The sequence below is a fragment of the Hyperoodon ampullatus genome, assembly GCF_949752795.1.
Source record: "Hyperoodon ampullatus genome assembly, chromosome: X".
NCBI classification, from domain to species: Eukaryota; Metazoa; Chordata; class Mammalia; order Artiodactyla; family Ziphiidae; genus Hyperoodon; species Hyperoodon ampullatus.
In genome coordinates, this window is record NC_136913.1 from 94401884 (window position 1) to 94421906 (window position 20023).

Genomic DNA, 20023 nt, shown 5'->3' on the forward strand with positions numbered 1-20023 from the left:
CAATGGTAAATGGGAGTGTTTCCTTAATTTCTCTTTCAGATTTTTCATCATTCGTGTATAGGAAGGCAAGAAATTTCTGTGCATTAATTTTGTATCTGGCTCCTTTACCACATTCATTGATTAGCTCTAGTAGTTTTCTGGTAACATCTTTAGGATTCTCTATGTATAGTATCATGTCATCTGCAAACAGTGACAGCTTTACTTCTTCTTTTCCCATTTGGATTCCTTTTATTTCTTTTTCTTCTCTGATTGCTGTGGCTAAAACTTCCAAAACTATGTTGAATAATAATGGTGAGTGGACAACCTTGTCTTGTTCCTGATCTTAGGAAATGCTTTTAGTTTTTCACCACTGAGAATGTTGTTTGCTGTGGGTTTGTCGTATATGGGCTTTATTATATTGAGGTAGGTTCCCTCTGTATCTTCTTTCTGGAGGGTTTTTATCGTTAATGGGTGTTGAATTTTGTCAAAAGCTTTTGCTGCATCTACTGAGATGATCATCTGGTTTTTCTCCTTCAGTTTGTTCATATGGTGTATCCCATTGATTGATTTGTGTATATTGAAGAATTCTTGCATTCCTGGGATAAACCCCACTTCATCATGTTGTATGATCCTTTTAATGTGCTGTTGGATTCTGTTTGCTAGTATTTTTTTGACAATTTTTGCATCTATGTTATCGGTGATATTGGCCTGTAGTTTTCTTTCTTTGTGACATCTTGGTCTGGTTTTGGTATCAGTGTGATGGTGGCCTCGTGGAATGAGTTTGAGAGGGTTCCTTGCTCTGTTATATTTTGGAAGAGTTTGAGAAGGATAGGTATTAGCTCTTCTCTAAATGTTTGAAAGAATTCGCCTGTGAAGCCATCTGGTCCTGGGCTTTTGTTTGTGGGAAGACTTTTAATCACAGTCTCAATTTCAGTGCTTGTGATTGGTCTGTTTATATTTTCTATTTCTTCCTGTTTCAGTCTCAGAAGGTTGTGCCTTTCTAAGAATGTGTCCATTTCTTCCAGTTTGTCCATTTTATTGGCATATGGTTGCTTGTAGTAATCTCTCATGATCTTTTGTATTTCTGCAGTGTCAGTTGTTACTTCTCCTTTTTCATTTCTAATTCTATTGATTTGAGTCTTCTCCCTTTTTTTCTTGATGAGTCTGGCTAATGGTTTATCAATTTTGTTTATCTTCTCAAAGAACCAGCTTTTAGTTTTATTGATCGTTTCTGTTGTGTGCTTCATTTCTTTTTCATTTATTTCTGATCTGATCTTTATGGTTTCTTATCTTCTGCTAACTTTGGGTTTTTTGTTCTTCTTTCTCTAATTCCTTTAGATGTAATGTTAGGTTGTTTATTTTAGATTTTTCTTGTTTCTTGAGTTAGGATTGTATTGCTATATACTTCCCTCTTATAGGTACTTTTGCTGCATCCCATAGGTTTTGGGTCATTGTGTTTTCATTGTCATTTGTTTCTAGGTATTTTTTGATTTGCTCTTTGACTTCTTTAGTGATATCTTGGTTATTTAGTAGTATATTGTTTAGCATCCATGTGTTTGTATTTTTTACAGATTTGTTCCTGTAATTGGTATCTAGTCTCATAGTGTTGTGGTTGGAAAAGATGCTTGGCACGATTTCGATTTTCTTAAATTTACTGAAGCTTGATTTGTGACCCAAGATATGATCTATCCTCGAGAATGTTCCACGAGCACTTGAGAGGAAAGTGTATTCTGTTGTTTTTGGATGGAATGCCCTTAAATATCAATTAAGTCCATCTTGTTTAATGTGTCATTTGAAGCTTGTGGTTCCTTATTTATTTTCTGCAATTGTTTTCAGTACACTTCCAGAATTATGTAGTAGGTCTTTTTTCATACTGTATCCAGATGTAAGCAGAAGAAAAGTTTCTCTGCATTTTTGTGTTGGATTCATTCCTTATTTTTAGTTGTGTCTTGTTGGTAATAGCTTTGATTTTCCTTAGAAGAGCATATCTTCCACACACATTAGCCCTATATGACAATAATAGGGGACCATATGGTGATTGAGAGAGAATATCAGGTACCTGTAAGGCTTAGTCTGAGGTAGTCATCTAGAATGTCATTGTGGTTTTACCCTCTTACTGTAGTCACTAAGAATGATTGAATAGGGTGAAAATGTGGGTTTGGGTGTTTGGGTATCTTCCTTACAGTGTCTTCTCTTTAGAGATTAAAAAATGGCTTCTAATTTTACAGGTTTTCCTGGAATTCCAGGACCTCCGGGAGCACCTGGGACACCTGGAAGAATTGGTCTAGAAGGTCCTTCTGGGCCACCAGGCTTTCCAGGACTAAAGGTCTGAAACATTTTAATTTATTTTTTCTTATTTTTCTATTCCCCCTACCTTCCTTAGCCTTCTCTATTTTGATTTAGACATCATCCCAAGTCTTCACTGTATAAATAAATCTTAACTTATTGTATTTTTATTTAAAAATATTTAATTCCAAATACTTTTTAATAGTCCAAGGGGTCAAATTGAAGCAAAAAAAAAGAAGTTTCTGAACCTGTTTAGAGTGACTGGTTATATGATGAGATGAGATGAGAGAATATAATCATCAGTTTCCCCTGTGCTTTTCTGTAGTACCATCATTCCATTTAATCTCTGTCCATGTCTGTGTGATGTTTGGTTGAAATGGTGTTGAATATCATGCCAAGTACTTCTCATACGTTCCCCTCTGTCCCAATTCCATCCCAGATACTTAATGCAAATCATTGCTATCGACTTAGTACTAATAATGGTACTGTGTTTGAGTTGGTTTCTATTCCTCTTACTACATTTTAGGTAATCTAAAATTTTCCTTAGTCAGTCTTCAGCAAACTGCCATGGTACGTAATTATCCTAACTGTTCCTGTATTTTCTCTGTGTTTAATTAATTTAAACTTCCTGTGTTTTTATGATTACTATCAATAACTTTTTTCCATGGGAAGAAAAATTGACCATGGCCACAGTTGTCATGAAAATCACTTCTCTATTGATTGTTTTTATTTTATTATTAACCTTTTCAAATGAATGCAAAAGTAAAAGGAATAATACAATGAACTTTCTTATATCCATCACTCAGATTCCAAATTATCAAGACTTTATCATATTTGCTTCATCTATGCTTTTTTTCTTTGCTGAAGTATTTTAACCCAAATCTCAATATAGTGTCATTTCACCTATAAATATCTATACTTCAGTATTCATCTCTAAGTAAACAGACATTATATAGAAAACCCACAGTTCTATTATCATACTTAGTCAGATTTAAAATAATCATCTAATACAGTACCCAGTCTGTAATCACATTTCATCACTTCGGTTCTTTAATCTCATGCTGTCTCAGTTATTTCTTTCTTGTCCTGAATCCAGACCAAATAATTCAATTTGTTTTACTAAGCCCAGTTTCCTATCCTTCCAGATGTTCTGTCCTGCATGCCAATTACTTTTCATTTAATTATCCTACTCCCTTTACCATGGCAGGGGGGTTATTATCTTGTATTTTCTGCTTTAAATTCTCTATAGTAAACAGTAAACACCAAGAAAGTCATGGGAGTTTTTGTTGTGTTTTATCATGTGTATGCTCAAGGGAGAACCAGGATTTGGGCTACCTGGGCCACCTGGGCCTCCAGGACTCCCAGGTTTGAAAGGAATACTTGGTCCAAAAGGGGATCGTGGTTTCCCAGGACCTCAAGGTCCTCCAGGACAAGCTGGCTTGGATGGGCTACCTGGACCAAAAGGTATGGAGGCTATTGCTAATTCTCAATTTGCTTTTAAATTTATAGAAATTGAAACTGTTGTGACAGTTTATGGGTGATAATCCCAATTAACTAGAAAGCCCATGCTGCCACTCTATCATGGCTTTTTTTTTTAATCCTCCATTAGTATATGTTGTGTTTTATTTCATTGTATAGATGATACAATCATATATGTATTGAAGTAACACTTTTGTAAAAGTCTTCCCTTTACCTCATATCCATCCATTATGTTCCTCCCCATCCCGTATGTAGCCATTTTTTAGTTACTTATTTATCCTTCTGGTGTTCCTTCATACAAATACAAGTCAATAAGAATATATATATATCGTTTAACATCTTTATTGGAGTATAATTGCTTTACAATGGTGTGTTAGTTTCTGCTTTATAACAAAGTGAATCAGCTATACATATACATATATCCCCATATCTCCTCCCTCTTGCATCTCCCTCCCACCCTCCCTATCCCACCCCTCTAGGTGGTCACAAAGCACCGAGCTGATCTCCCTGTGCTAAAGAAGAACATATATATTTTTATTTCCTACCTTTCTCAAAAGATAGAGTACTACCTTTTTCACTTTATTTATTTCATTTAACTTTATATTCTAGAGAATCCTCCATGTTAGTACATAGAGATTGTGATTTTTTTAAAATAGTTGCCTAGTATTGTATTGCTTGGGTATGCCATGGTTTATTCTACCAGTTGCTAGTTGCTAGACTGTGTTTTTGGCAATATTTTCTTATTAGAAATAATGCCACACTGAATAATCTTGCATACATGTTATTTCATGTGTGTACAGGTGTAATGTTAGAATAGAGTAATAAAAATGGGTTTTCTGAATGGAAGGGCAAATGCATTTCTAGATATTGACAGATTCCTCTCCATTTGTACCTTTTTACACTCCCCCAAAAATGTATGGGTGTGCTTGTTTCCCCACAGCCTTGCTAAATGAGTATGTTGATAAACTCTTGGATTTTTGCCAAACTGTTGGAAACAAGTAGGTTATCTCAGTATAGATTTTTAAACATTTTATTGTGAAAAATCTCAAACACACAGAAAAATTAACAAGAATTGTACAGTGAAAACCCATCTATCTACCACCTAGATTCTACAATTCACATTTTATCTCTCTGCCCACATTTAATTTTTTTTTTTTTTTGCGGTACGCGGGCCTCTCACTGTTGTGGCCTCTCCCGTTGTGGATCACAGGCTCTGGACACACAGGCTCAGCAGCCATGGCTCACGGGCCTAGCCGCTCCGCGGCATGTGGGATCTTCCCAGACCAGGGCACAAACCCGTGTCCCCTGCATCGGCAGGCGGACTCTCAACCACTGTGCCACCAGGGAAGCCCCCAACATTTAATTTTTAAAAATGTTTTATATAAAGCGAAGTAGAAAAAATTTTACAGTGACTACTGTATACCCACCATTGATATTCTACTATCAACATTTTACTATGCATGATTTGTCACATATTTCTTCATCCCTTTCTCCTTTCGTTGACTTATTTTTAATGCATTTCAAGGTAAATCACAATAGCAATGCACTTCTCCCTAAATACTGCAGCATACATGTCTATGGTTGTTCTTTTTCTTTTGATACACTACCAAATGTAAAATAGATAGCTAGTGGGTAGCAGCCGCATAGCACAGGGAGATCAGCTCGGTGCTTTGTGACCACCTAGAGGGGTGGGATAGGGAGGGTGGGAGGGAGGGAGACGCAAGAGGGAAGAGATATGGGAACGTATGTATATGTATGACTGATTCACTTTGTTATACAGCAGAAACTAACTCACTATTGTAAAGCAATTATACTCCAATAAAGATGTTAAAAAAATGAAATGTGCAAATCTTAAGGGTACATTTTCTGGATTTTAACAGATGCATACTCCTGTTTAACCAAACCCCTATCAAGATATGATCCCAGAAATTTCCCTTTTGCCCCTTTCCTCAGTCCTAACCCCAACATCCACAGTGGCAACCATACGGTAATGATTTTTTTCATCAAAAATTAATTCTACCTGTTCTAGAAATCCTTTGGAATGATACAGCATGTACTTTCTTTGTGAGGCTTCCTTCACTCAGACTATTGTTTTTGAGATTCATTCATGTTGTTGTGTTTATCAGTAGTCCTTTATTTGTTTTTAATGAGCATTTCATTGTATAAGTATACCAAAGTTTGTTTATCCATTCTCTGTTGATGAACACCTGGACTGTGTCAAAGTGTTTGGCTATTATGAGGGAAACTCTTAAGAACATTCTTTTACAACTTTTTTTTAATGGATATGTGCTTTCATTATGCTTGAGTAAATACCTAAGAGTAGAATTGTTGGGTCATAAGACAGGTGCATGTTAGTTGTATAAGACACTACTAGACCTTTTTCAGGGAACCCTTGTACATCGTTGGTAGGAATGTAAATTGGTACACCCACTGTAAAAAACAGTATGGAAGTTTCTCAAAAACCTACAAGTAGAACTACCATATGATCCAGCAATCCCACTCCTGGGCATATATCCAGAGAAAACCATAGTTCAAAATGACACATGCACCCCAGAATTCACTGCAGCACTATTTACAGTAGCCAGGTCATGGAAGCAACCTAAATGCCTGTCAACAGGTGAATGGGTAAAGAAGATGTGGCATATATATATGATGGAATATTACTCAGCCATAAAAAGGAACGAAATTGTGCCATTTACAACAACATGAATGGACTTGGAGGGTATTATGCTTAGTGAAATAAGTCAGAGAAAGACAAATAATGTATGATAGGACTTATATGTAGAATCTAAAAAATAAAACAAAATAGTGAATATAACAAAAAGGAAACAGTCTCACAGAAATAGAGAACAAACTAGTGGTTACCAGTGGGGAGAGGGAAGGGGGAGGGGTAAGATAGGGTTTGGGATTAAGAGGTACAAACTACTATGTACTATAAAATAAATAAGCTACAAGGATATATTGTACAGGGAGAATATAGCCAGTATTTTATAATAACTGTAAATGGAGTATAACCTTTAAAATTGTGAATCACTATGTTGTACACCTGAAACTTATATAATATTGTAAATCAACTATAACTCAATAATAGAAAAAGGAAATTACTAGACCTTTTCCCAAAATGGTTGTATCATTTTCTAACCAATATAGTATGAAAGTTTCAGTTGTTCCACATTCTCTCCAACATTTGGTTTTATCAGTTTTTTCACTTTTGAATTTTAGTAGGTATGTAGGTAATGTATTTTGGTTTTAGTTTGAATTTCCCTGATGACTAATGATGTTGAGCTCTTTTACATGTACTGGTGAATTATTTACATATTCAGATATTTTTCCCACTTTAAAATATGGGTTGTTTTCCTTTTTATTGTTAAGTTGGAAGTGACCTTTACGTATCCTGCATACTGGTTCTTTGTCAAATACATGTTTATGAGTATTTTATCCCTGTCTGGCTTGCCTAGTGTATTTTGATGAGCAGAAGTTTTAATTTTATTGATTTTTCATTTATCAATTTTTTTCTTATTTGATTATTATTTTCTGTGTTTTATCTAAGAAAACTTTCCCTGTTCCAAAGTTGCAAATATATTCTTTTTTATTTTGTAAATTTTATAGTTTTAGTTTTTATGTTGGAGACCGTCATCCATTTCAAATAAGTTTTGCTTAGCATCATTTATTTAAAATAACTCCCTCCTCATTGGATTATTTTGGTGTCAGTGTCAAAAATCAAACGACTGTTTATGCATGGGTGTATTTCTGTGCTGTCAGTTCTGTTTATCTATCTTACTATCCTTAAGTTCCTACCAACTGTTTATATTACAGTAGCTTTACAATAAGACTTGATGTCAGGTAATATAAGTTCTCCAACTTTTTTCTTTTTTAAAAATTTCTTTGGATATACTACGTCCTTTTCCTTTACTCTCAGGGTAGTTTAAAATTGTATTTCCATTATTATGAGGAAAATTGACCATCTTTTCATATATTTAAAGGACATACATATATTTTCCTGTAAACTGCTCATGTCCTTTGCTCATTTCTTTCTTTTTTTTTTTTGTGGTATGCGGGCCTCTCATTGTTGTGGCCTCTCCCGTTGCGGAGCACAGGCTCCGGATGCGCAGGCTCAGCGGCCATGGCTCACGGGCCCAGCCGCTCCGTGGCATGTGAGATCTTCCTGGACCGGGGCACGAACCCGCGTCCCCTGCATCGGCAGGCGGACTCTCAACCACTGCACCACCAGGGAAGCCCCGCTTTGCTCATTTCTTTATTGGTTTTTTCTATCCCCTTGATTTTGATTTCCCTAATTATATATATGAATAGAATTAGTCTAACTGGTTTGGCAATTGTTTTTTTTTTTCTTTCTGGTTTGCAAGGAACTAGACTCTCCTGGTCAACGTTTTGGCCCCCAGAAAATAATCTGAAGAACCCCACACTTCTGAAACATGTTGGATTGATTCCTATTAAAGCAATAAAACAGCATTGCCAAATTTAACCAGGCTATATTCTGCCAGCAAGAGCCCCAAACTAACCCAATACAAATTGTTCTCAGATAAGCGCTTTTAAAAATACCTTCCTGTCTTTGAGTACACAATTCTGGCCGGCTATAAACTGTAACACTCAAAGTTACAGATAGTGTTTCCCATCAGTTACCTCCCCCAGCTTAAACTTGTGACCCCCAAAACTTGCAGATAGAAACATTTCAAATGATAAGCTATGTGGCAAACAGTCTCCATATGGAAATTACTCACTCATTATACTTTGTTTATGAAAATATCCTTGAGACAGAGGTTGGGAAGAAAGGGGTTGAAGCCCATTTTAAACATCAGCCCTTCATCAAGCGTTTGCCTAACCTTTGAAAGGAAGTATAGGATCCCCATATCCTAATAGGAATCATTCCCAAATATTAAAACCTCAGTACAGTTCCTAAGGTGCTAGAAAAAAAAAAAGACTTTGGGGCTTTCTGCCACGTAATTCCTTTATTCCTCAAACATTCATTATGTTCTTATTCTGTGTCTATTATTACTTGAATTGTTAGAAACACAAAGGCATAGACTCTGCTCTTGAAGATCTCAGAGATTGTTCTCTACTATAAGAAAATCTAGGTGGTATCACCATGATAGTGTTTATCTCAACAGGAACTTTTATGAGTATGTATCACTAATGTTTTGGATCAATAGACCATAGTCAAAACACAGCAAGCAGATCACAATAAAAGTTCACCCACCAGATATACTTACACCAGTGGCTGGGTATCAGAACTTAGTGACTAAACTATAGGAGAAATTGGTACATCATTTTCAAGGCAACATAGTGACCAGTAATAAATTAATAAGGCTAATATCCATCAGGAAAGAACTATATGAGGAAGAAAATGTGCTTAAGACTGAACATTGGAATCATTCAACAAAAAAAGAAAATAATGATGACTTTGGAAGCATTTAGTTTATCTGATATGTTACTTTTGTTCAGGGCCGCATCTAAGGTGCCTTGGGAAGCTTCATATACAAAGTGACATTTGAACTGAATCTTTAGGGAAGTATGTTCCAGGTAGCAGAAATAACGTACAAAATATCATTGTGACAAATAGAATGGTGTGTTTGTAAATATTGAAATAAATAAGAAATAAAGTATAATTTTCAAAATCTATATCATATCTAGAAATTAATAAAACAAAATGTGCCTAATGTATTTGTGGGAAAAATTAAAACTCTATTATTAACAACTTGAAAAAGGGTAGAATTAATTGGTTAATAAATCGTATGTGTAGATGGGAAGAGACAGTCAATTCTCCCCAGATTTGTCTGCAAATATACTGCATTTTCAATGAGAATTCAAGTAGAAATTTTCTGGATATGACATAACTGATTCTGAAACTTGATTATTTAGCAAACATATGATAAAACATACTACAAACTCATTGTAATTATAACTTTGTGAACCAATGCTAAAGACTAGTGACTCAGCTATTGTTGTTTTTAATATCTAAACTATATTTATTCCTTAAAGGTGACATTGGACCAAATGGACAACCTGGGACAATGGGACCTCCTGGACTGCCAGGAACAGGTGTTCAGGGGCCACCAGGGCCACCAGGAATTCCTGGACCAATAGGTCAACCTGGTAAGATTGGAGTAAATGTGCATTTTGTAGCACTAATTATGTAGAGGTTGATTAGCCCCTCAATAAAGTGTAACCTATGTAACAGTCTTCCAGAAAACAGATTTGAGAGTTAATATGTCCACTTATATAATTGTGTAAAAGTGAAAGAGCACAGATCACGACATAAGAGCTACTTTAATCCCTGATATTTCCCCTCCCTGTTAATTTAAAATTGATCTATTAACAACAGTGCAATTTAACAACTGCAGTGTGTTGCCATGGCTTATAATCATTGAGCTAGTCATAGCCTTGGAATCCCAGACCTTCTAGTGCTAATCATTTCAGACCTGAGTAGCTATATGTCATTAATAGACCTTTGTGGAACCTCATAACATTTCTTAGCACGTGAGAACTAGGGTTAAAAAAGTTCTTTGAAAAATATTTCTTAGGCATTCTCAATTTTTTAAATAAAACAAGTGAGTTTACTTGAATTTTCTTTTCTTTTGCCCATAAATCAGCATTTACTTTGCAACTCATAAGCACGCTAAGGTTTTTTTTTAATATGAATACTCAGAAAAGTTTTGTCAGCTTGTAACCTAATAGAGAATCATATGATTCCTCTATGTTTGTGTGAGAGTTTACTCAAGTTTGTGGATTCTGAGCCATCTGGTGATGTGAATTATTTTTATCTTAATCTAGGCAGGCATAGTAAGGGCCACACTTGGGCCAAGATTATGTTATTGCAAAGCACTGTAATAATATATGAAATTAAAACAAATATGGAACATTTAATCATTCCTTACTTCACATGAATACATCGGATGACTTAAACACACCGTTCAGATATACATACATTGACTTTGAAACAATGGAATATATTTTCTGACCTTAAATGCCAATAGGTATTTTGTTAGTTATTATGCTTAAAATCTAGAAACACTGATTAACAATATAAAAAGCCTGGAAAGTAAAGGTTATTTTTGCTTATGTCCTATTTTAAACATTTATTTTATGGCAGATTATACCGTTTTTATAGTGGCCCCTAACATGTCACTACTGATTTAGAAATAAGAAAACTTACAGTGTTGCTTTGAACCAGCTTGTTAAAAAGTAAGTGCTTCAACATTCATGAGAAAACCATCTGTCCAACTAGCAGAGGGATCTTGAGAGAAAACAATTAATTTTTAGGTTTGGCCATTATAGTCTTGGCCTGCTGTTTCACAAAATGGCTAAAATGAATTTATCATTTCTGTTGTGTTTTGTCATTTATTTTATTTCCCAAAATTGCATGAGGTTTTGGAAGCATTTTGAATTCTTAAATCACAGCTTAGCAAGAATAAAAAGACCACTGTTAATACCAATATGAACAAAATAAAAATACATTCATTTGTGCTTTCTGCCTTTTCAAATTTAGCTAATGCTCTATGATGTTTCATTCATCTAATGTTGTTTCTTTTTAACTGATGGATATATAGGTATATTTATAAAGTCCATATAGAATGGGCAGGGGGAAAAGTAATGATGCTGAATTTAATCTCATCTCTTCCTTCTGTAAATATATATTTTGCTACAGAATTGAAGATCCTAACTAATATGGTTCAACAAACAAATGAAGTTAACAGCAACTGCCATGAAAATGCATTGAATGCATTCTTATTAATATAGAAATGTTCTCAAATCACAATTTTTTTTTACCACAGGATGACCACATTTTGTATTTGATACTAGCAACATATACTCACTTTTAAAGTAAATTTTATTTGTATCACCAAAGCAGAATATTATCTTAGTCCATTTCAAAAATACCATAATTTCTGTTTGTACATCTCAATAACAGGATGATCAGCAAGGCTACTACTAATATCTTGATACACCTGACTTATACTGCATGGCTGAAATTCTAACTACCAATTTTTAAAAATAAGCTTATTAAATATACTTGCTGTGTTTCATTTTGCAGTAGAAAACTTAATGTAAAGTATTCTATGTTGTCATTTCCCTAGAAGTATATGCTTTTCAGGCTTTTCTTTTGACTCCAGTTTTCTATTATTTAATTAAGCTTTACTATTTGTCATTCTCTTTTCCATAGCAGGCTGTACAGTTTAATGCATGTTTATAAGTTAAAGACCTGTTGAATATCAATTTCTCATTTGGCAGTAGGGAAATAAAATTTTTTTAAAATGCCAAGGGACAAGAAGCAAAGTGCTTTTCACCCCATGCCCTAGTAACCCAGGCAGAAATGGAAGTTGTTGGTTCTTATTATTTGGTCTGGCCAATAACTAGAAGATAATTGCTTTAGTTAATCTTTTTAGAGGTCAGTTAAATATACTCAATTCCATGTCTACAGATAATACCCTAACCTGAGTTAAATGTGTTGTAACACTTGCCCAGCCTCAGGAACACGTGCATGGCTGAATCAGCTCAGGCTCATCACCACTAATGTGAATCAAAGGAACAAGGAATTAGTCGTGTCATTTTTATAGATGAAGGAGAGTACATTGTAGTTTTCTAACTTTTTTTGACTATAAAACCCTTGGGCTGTGTGTGTGTAAAGTTTTCACAGATAATGCATGCTTTTGGAATTTTCTTTTTTTTTCCATAAACTCTTTCCATTTGGCTGCAAATAAATTTAGAGCATTATACGCCTCTAATGTACTTAGCCTCTATAGATATATCCATATAATTCCTTTTATTGTGTAAGGAGATTCAGCAGAGCCTTTGAATTTATATTGACTTTCTTCATTCTGGATCTTACCAGGATGCCAATTCCTGACATAGTCATGGAAAAGATCTATGCTGTGCAAAATGCAGCATAATATCTGTTACTACTACTAATGACAATGCAGAGATCTTTGCCTAGTACATGTAGTTTGCTTAATCATAGCCTGCACTAATAATTATTGAGTTATCTGTACCTAACCTGTTACAGTATAAAATAAGTTTATTTTTAAATTCTAACTAACCTTTAGGAGCTTAAATTCCAAAGTGATCATTCACAGCAATATAAAGATCAGAGATAAACAAGAGTGTAAAGCTGATCTTCATCAAAAAGTATTACTTTTTGTGAATGTAAAATTTTATTGTGTCTCTGTTGGCAAACACATTTATAGTATATGTTATATGAGCATCTGAGCAAGTGCCTAAAATAAATTTCTTTCCTGATTACTAATATATGTTAGTAGTGAATCAATATCTAATAAATTCTATTCGTAGACTTTTTGTTCTAATCTTTACATGGTTAGTTTTGTTTCCTAACCTAATGAATCTTTTTGCAACTTGCTTCTGCTTGGGTGGTTCATCTTGCTGCTGAACTATAACTTCCTGCCTCTTGAACTTCAGGTCTGCCAGGTACTGTAGTGTTCTCTCAAAAGCCTTATCTTTTTCTTTTTAATATTGAGAATTTATTATATTAGAGCAAATAGAAAATATCATTCAAATATAATAGGATCATCGTAAAAGATGCAAGAGATATTTCATGAAAATGGTTCTGAGAAACTGTAAATAGGATATTTCCTTTGATTTATTATCTTTTGGGCTCTATTGAGGTATAATAGACAAATAGAATTGTAATATATTTCAAATATACAATGTGATTATTTGATATATGTATACATGGTGAAAGGATTTTCACAATCAAGTTAACACATCCATCACCTCACATATTTTCCACTTTGTGTGTGTGAGAACCCTTAAGTTCTACTCTATTAGCAAGTTGCAGTTATACAATACAGTATTATCAATGATAGTCACCATGTTATACATTAAATCCTCAGACCTTATTCATCTTTCTTTCCCCCCCCAAAAGCCATATCTTAAAGCTTTAAACTTGGAAAACAAACAAGATTTCTCCAGATTGAAGTCTTTGGTTTCTTTTAATTATTTTGTAGAACCGCTCTCTTGGAGCATATTTCAAAGGACTAATTAGTTATCTTGAAAACTCAGCTATTAAAAACTACTTGGACTGTAATATAACAATAGACAGTGATTCATATAGGGCTATAATTGTGCACATGATTAGGTATCTCATCATATTTCATAAATATAATATAAAATATCTCTCCCCTTTTAATTATCTTTTTATTATGAAATGGCAGCATTGGAATCATCACTACTGTACCAACTAAATGGAATTCTCTAATCTTCAAAGTGAATTTAATCAGTTTAAAGGCATGCTGGTATATGACATCAAACAGGTCTTAAAATGCCAGTGTCTTGCTCTCTTATAAAAATAATTGTCTGTGAATCTTCAACAGTAATAAAATTAGGTCTTATTGTTGAAGGGATGCTTGGAATGGTCACCTGTTTCATCCCGCAGCTTTCAGTCAGTTATGGCACATCCCCATTTAACAGATGAAGACCAACAACATTAAGTGACTTAATAAGTCACGTAGCTGATAGGTATTGGAATGGGAACTTGCACCATATTTGTAGTGGAATTCTTTTCACTAAACATATTCTTTTTTAACCACCTTGTTTTCTGGAGTATATTTTTGCAATGACATATTTTTTCTATAAAATCCTGGCTGGATTACTGTGAAACAAAAGTTAACAACAAAGACTAATAATAACGTATTATTAAAACAACATGTAAAAACAAAGCCAATATAAAGTAAAAAGGGCCCGTGTAACTTACTTATTCAGTAATTAATCTTTTTATGGATTATAGAAATACATCTTTATAATTCATAATACCTTAGAGCAATGGAAATCCAAGTGTGGTCAATGGACCAGTGTCGAATTACAAACTGTTTGTTACCAGTCTGCACTGGAATTAGAAGAAATAGAGAGTAAGCATTTAGAAACTTTTATAGCAGTTTGACAGTGTAATTATATTTATTGAATATAATAACCAAAAGGTAAGATTGTATTTTATGTCTTTGATTTTTTTATTTTAGTATTTTAGTAATTTTTATTGTGTTTTATTAAAAAAATTAGTCCATGATGGACCAGCAATTAAGAAAAGATTGGTCGGTCATGAGAAATAATTTCAGAAGCACCTTCTTAGAGAAATATACTTGAGAATCCTAAACTTTTATTGTTGGTTATTTTCTGTGCATGATGCCAAAAGTATCTCTAACTCACTGTTAGGTTTGTTATATACAGGATTCTATCACTTGTTTGCTAGAAAAATAACCAGATACATCTCTTAAAACTACTTCAATACTTCTTAATATTGGTTTGTATTAACTAGGCTTGCATGGAATACCAGGAGAGAAGGGGGATCCAGGGCCTCCTGGATTTGATGTTCCAGGTCCCCCTGGTGAGAGAGGCAGTCCAGGGATCCCTGGAGCACCAGGTCCTATGGGACCCCCAGGATCACCAGGGCTCCCAGGAAAAGCAGGTGCCTCTGGCTTTCCAGGTAATTTTTTAGTCTTCCCAGGTAATTTTTTAGTCTTCCCTAATTTTGGATTCAGGAAATTAAAACTAATATGACTCTGGTATATTATCCTCTTGTACTTTTCTGGATTGACACTGTCCTTTAAGAAAAAGTGTTAAATGTCTTTGATTGTAGGAAACTCACTTTGCTATTTGCATTACACTTTTTCTCTCTGAGGGCTCCAGTTATATATTGCTGTGTAACAAATGACCCCAAAATTTAATGATTTAAATCAACCTTTTAATTTTGCTCAAGGTTTGTGGGTCAGGAATTAAGGGATGGCTTGCCAGGGTTGTTTATCTCTGATCCACATGGCATCAGCTGGAGTGGTTGGGGTTGAAGGATCTACTTCTCTGACACCTGAGTGTTCATTGGCCTCTTCACATGGTATCTCATTATCCATAGAAGTACTTCGCATTATGGTAGTATCAGGGTAGCTGCTCTCCTTCCAGGGCAGCTGGCTTCCAAAAGAGAGAATCCCCAAAACTGAAAATGAGTGTACTAAGAGCCACAGATGGAAGTTTCAAGGCTTCTTATGATCTAGCATTGGGAGTCATACAGTGTCACTTAGTCAAGGGTAAGGCACAGAGTCATCCCGAATTCAAGGGGAGAAGGCTACTCTAGGCTGTGTATACTGGGAAGTGTGGTTCATTTGGGGACCATCTTTAGAGACTAACTACCACAATGATATAGGCAGTAGTGGTCACTAAGGTTACAATAGTTGGAAAGGGGTGAAACTTAGTGGCTTCCCTCCAAGTTTCAATAGTTTTCCAGTTGACATCTTTAAACTTATCTTTTATCTTTCCAAGGTCAAGGAAAGGTAAAAGATACTTATTGATATTCTTAAAAGGTGCCAAAGGTGAAATGGGTATGATGGGACCTCCAGGCCCAACAGGACCTTTGGGAATTCCTGGCAGGAGTGGTGTTCCTGGTCTCAAAGGTAATATTCAGGGTTTGCTGGCAGATGCATGAAAGAAAGAAAATTAAATATTTTACTTTATGTCAATACAGAATATTTTTATTTGACTGCTTTAAAATGAGCAATGCTTGCTTGTATTATGCTTCTTGTATTTTCATGGCATTTAAATAGGTACTGTTTTAAGTTTGGTGGTATGCTTAGCTTGAATACTATGAAACATGGTAAGTGCTTAGCTCAAAATAACAGAATATAGGGATTAAATTTTTACTTTTTACAGTCTTTGTAATTGTCAAAGAATTCCAGAAGAAAGATTGTTATTTGAGTGTAAAAGTGTGTGTGAGGTCGAGTTATTTATAGACAGTAAATAAGGTGCCTAAGTGTTTTGGGTGGTCAGTGGCCTACCCAACTATGTAACATATGAATAATCTTTATATATGCATTAATCCTGGATGGATAAATCTGATCTGCTCTGTCTTCCCCACACATGTTGGGTTTAGGTGATGATGGTTTGCAGGGTCAGCCAGGACTTCCTGGCCCTGCAGGAGAGAAAGGTAGTAAAGGAGAGCCTGGCCTTCCAGGCCTTCCTGGACCAATGGATCCAGATCTGCTGGGTTCAAAAGGAGAGAAAGGGGACCCTGGCCTACCAGGTGAGTGAATGCATTTATTTATTAATGTGTTTCCTGCTATATATGAATTTTAATTTTTAATAGCATGGAAAGTGACTTGTAATCCAGGACTCACCAACAAAAGGCAGTTAGGTGCATCAAATTTTGGTAATGAAAATTAATTTTCACTGATTTCACTGATCAACTTTTGTTTGAGTATTTTCTTTGTAGTTTATCTGTCACAAACTACGAGGTTTTAAAATAGACAGTCACTTTCAGGCCTTCCAGAAAATAGTATATAGGATGTGGTCAAGAGAAAAAAGATCTATATAAGCCAGAATTACTTGGAAAACAGATTTCAGTGTTTGGAAAATTTGCTGGTCCTTTAAACTTTTTCCCCTTGAAACCAGATGAGGATGAGTGGTACTTTGTTGCCCTGCAGTGTTTTGATATCCACATCATGCTTGACTTTTAAGTACAGTTCATTGTTATTCTACCCTGGAAGAATAAACAAGTATTGGACTATGAACAGCCAAGCTCAGCTCTGGGGGAGGTCACTGAAAGTAGGTCTAGGGAATGACTGTGTTGTTATAGTTATTTTATTAGAAGCAAATAAGGTATGAAGTGTAACAGGTTTTTAACATTTAAAATTCCTTTTTTCTTTTTATAAAAGTATAATATATTCATAACAAAGCACCAGAAAATATGAATAAGCACAGATCAATAAATAAAACACAATCCAATCTATATAGAATAGTCTTTCAAACAACATGGAACTTTAAAAACTATCTATGTTTATTTGCAGATCATAGTAAAGTTTGTGACTCTTTCTGTGTTGTAACCATTATTACTGTCAGTCCGCGTGTGAGTGTGTGTGCAGGTGTGTGTGTACACAGATGTTATAAGCTTCCCTATGAGCAGGACCTGGTGGGATTTCTCCTCAAAAAAGAGTGTTAAGACATTACTGTATACAGTCATGAAAGAGGCAAAGCCACCTAATTTTTATTCTTGTTAAAATGAGATACCTTTCTTGACTTACTTCTTGCAAGGCTTCTCTTCTCTTTCCATTATGACTTCTGCAAAACAGAGGCCGTAAACTGTATTTGCCTGTGATATAGGGTTATTAAATATAGTTATAGAATCTAAGAGAGAGCTTAGAGATAATCCTCCCCAATTCCTTCATTTTACAGTGTAAGAAACTGAGGCCCAAAGAGGAAAGTGACTTAATTCTTGAGTGCTCTGCAATTCTTAATGGTAGCTAAGTTAAAAAGTGGGGGATTTTAGTGAGTCCAGTGCTGTTGGTTCATACTGTATCAGAATATCACTGTATTTCATTCATATTTCAGAGTTTGGTTAGCTTGCTTCACCAAATTTATTTAATGATATCAACCTAACTTGTCTTTCTTATACTCATCCTTGGAAGGTACTCCTGGAGTTGCAGGGCCAAAAGGTTATCAGGGTTTGCCTGGAGACCCAGGGCAACCTGGACTGAGTGGACAGCCTGGATTACCAGGACCATCGGGTAAGTATGTTAAACCACCTGTAGCAATTGGGTGGTTGATCCTGAACCCTGGAACAAAGTAATTATGTATTTATCATGTGTGATGATGCTTTGAATCTGGTCATGGCAATATGCTTGGGTAGCTACTGAGATACGGACCTCTCCTTAACAAAAATGTTGCCATTTGGCCCAAGTGTCAACAGACAAGATTTGTAGAATATTTTGCTTTGCTCAGTTTCTTCTTTTTGTGGCATCAGTGTGTACGCAAAATCAGAAGTACATCCAAGTAAGGTGCTGTGTTTTATTTATATACATTGTAGCATATGTCAATAAGACAGGTTATCTGGTAGGAGCCTAAAGAATTCACCCTTTTCAGTTCTCTGTCTTCAGACAAGTCAATCATTAAACCATGTAAAACAGATGGCTGCCAATTCTATTTTTAAAAGTTTCTAGGGATAAAAATTTCACAATCTACCTTGGTAATGTGTTATAGCATTAATCACTCTTACAGTCAACATGGATTTTTTTTTCTTATTTCTAATAAAACTCTTGCTGCTTCTTAAGCCATTTTCTTTTAGTTGGGCCCCTAAGGAATAAAGAGGAGCTCATCTCCATCTTTGTAAGAGCCCTTTAGGTCAGTTATTCTGTTCTGGACTCTGTACTGCATTACCTTGATGTAGTGGGAAGGAGAAATTATCTCCTTTTCTATCCTTCACATATTTTGCATTTTCTTCTCCAAGCTGGAAGACAGTGTGAAAGAAAAAATAAAAGAAAATAATATTTAAGGCAACATTGTGGTCCTTGGGAAATTCCTGGATGACACCACAGAGCTCAAGTATCTAAGCTCTGGGAAGAATGTGTAAGCACAACAGCCACGACTGTTGGGGTGAGATAGTCCAGTATTTCTCCATCAACTCTTATATATCCCTGGCCTAATGTGCTGAGGGTGTATCATGACAGGTTACCACTTTCCTCTTCTGGTCTCACATGATCAGGCTCTACATGGGAATGCCACCTCTGAATCTTTTAAAAAGAGTCCCTTTATATTGGATTTACCTGTGATGAATATAGTAAGGTACTTACTTATACACAAACAACAAATAAGATTTCAGGTGATTGGAATAGTTTTAGGGCAAGAAACAAGGTGTCTTGGTGAAAGTTTTGCATTTTTAAAATAAATTTGTATTAGGAAACCTCTGTTACCATGATTATATTGTAATATGTTCCTAAAGAGATTTCTTAGGTAACTCTTACCTGTTTTATGCTGAGTTAGATCTGTGGAACTTAATCATATGTTAAGATTTAATCCATTCAATCTCACGCTTGCATTTTAATTACAACCCATACCAGGAAACCAGGCAACATTAATATTGCTGAGTTGTCTTAATTTTACCAATTTGACTTTTGTAGGTCCCAAGGGTAACCCTGGTCTCCCTGGGAAGCCAGGACTTACAGGACCTCCTGGACTTAAAGGAAACATAGGTGATATGGGTTTTCCAGGTGAGTGATGAAAATTTCCCAGATATTTAGTTCCATTAATGGAAGATGGTTCACTCTTTGTTATTAGAAATGAGACTGGTGTTGATAGAGTCAAGCTGAGACAATATCTAAGGCAGTCGGTGGGTAGAGCTCTCTCATTACCCAAATATTTGAAGTGCGAATTAAGAGACAGAGCTTTAGAAAGAATTCACAAACTTACATTTTTTCTCCAGCTATACCCCCTTTCACTTAAACTTCCTTGAAAAATAGGCTTTTATATAATCCTGGTTGTAAAGCTCATTATTATA

General features: G+C 35.2%; 1 protein-coding gene across 3 annotated transcripts in view; it reads left to right on the plus strand.

Moving 5' to 3' along the window:
- COL4A5 (collagen type IV alpha 5 chain) overlaps window positions 1-20023 on the plus strand; it is a gene marked incomplete at its 3' end in the record, with an annotated part of 237781 nt that overhangs the window by 165008 nt on the left and 52750 nt on the right. For all 3 annotated transcript variants that reach the window (XM_079727040.1, XM_079727039.1, XM_079727041.1), the window contains exons 28-35: window positions 2208-2305; window positions 3579-3729; window positions 9742-9855; window positions 15026-15193; window positions 16062-16151; window positions 16628-16777; window positions 18159-18257; window positions 19647-19736. In XM_079727040.1, the coding sequence (XP_079583166.1) occupies window positions 2208-2305; window positions 3579-3729; window positions 9742-9855; window positions 15026-15193; window positions 16062-16151; window positions 16628-16777; window positions 18159-18257; window positions 19647-19736 (960 nt within the window). The remainder of the gene's footprint in view (window positions 1-2207; window positions 2306-3578; window positions 3730-9741; window positions 9856-15025; window positions 15194-16061; window positions 16152-16627; window positions 16778-18158; window positions 18258-19646; window positions 19737-20023) is intronic.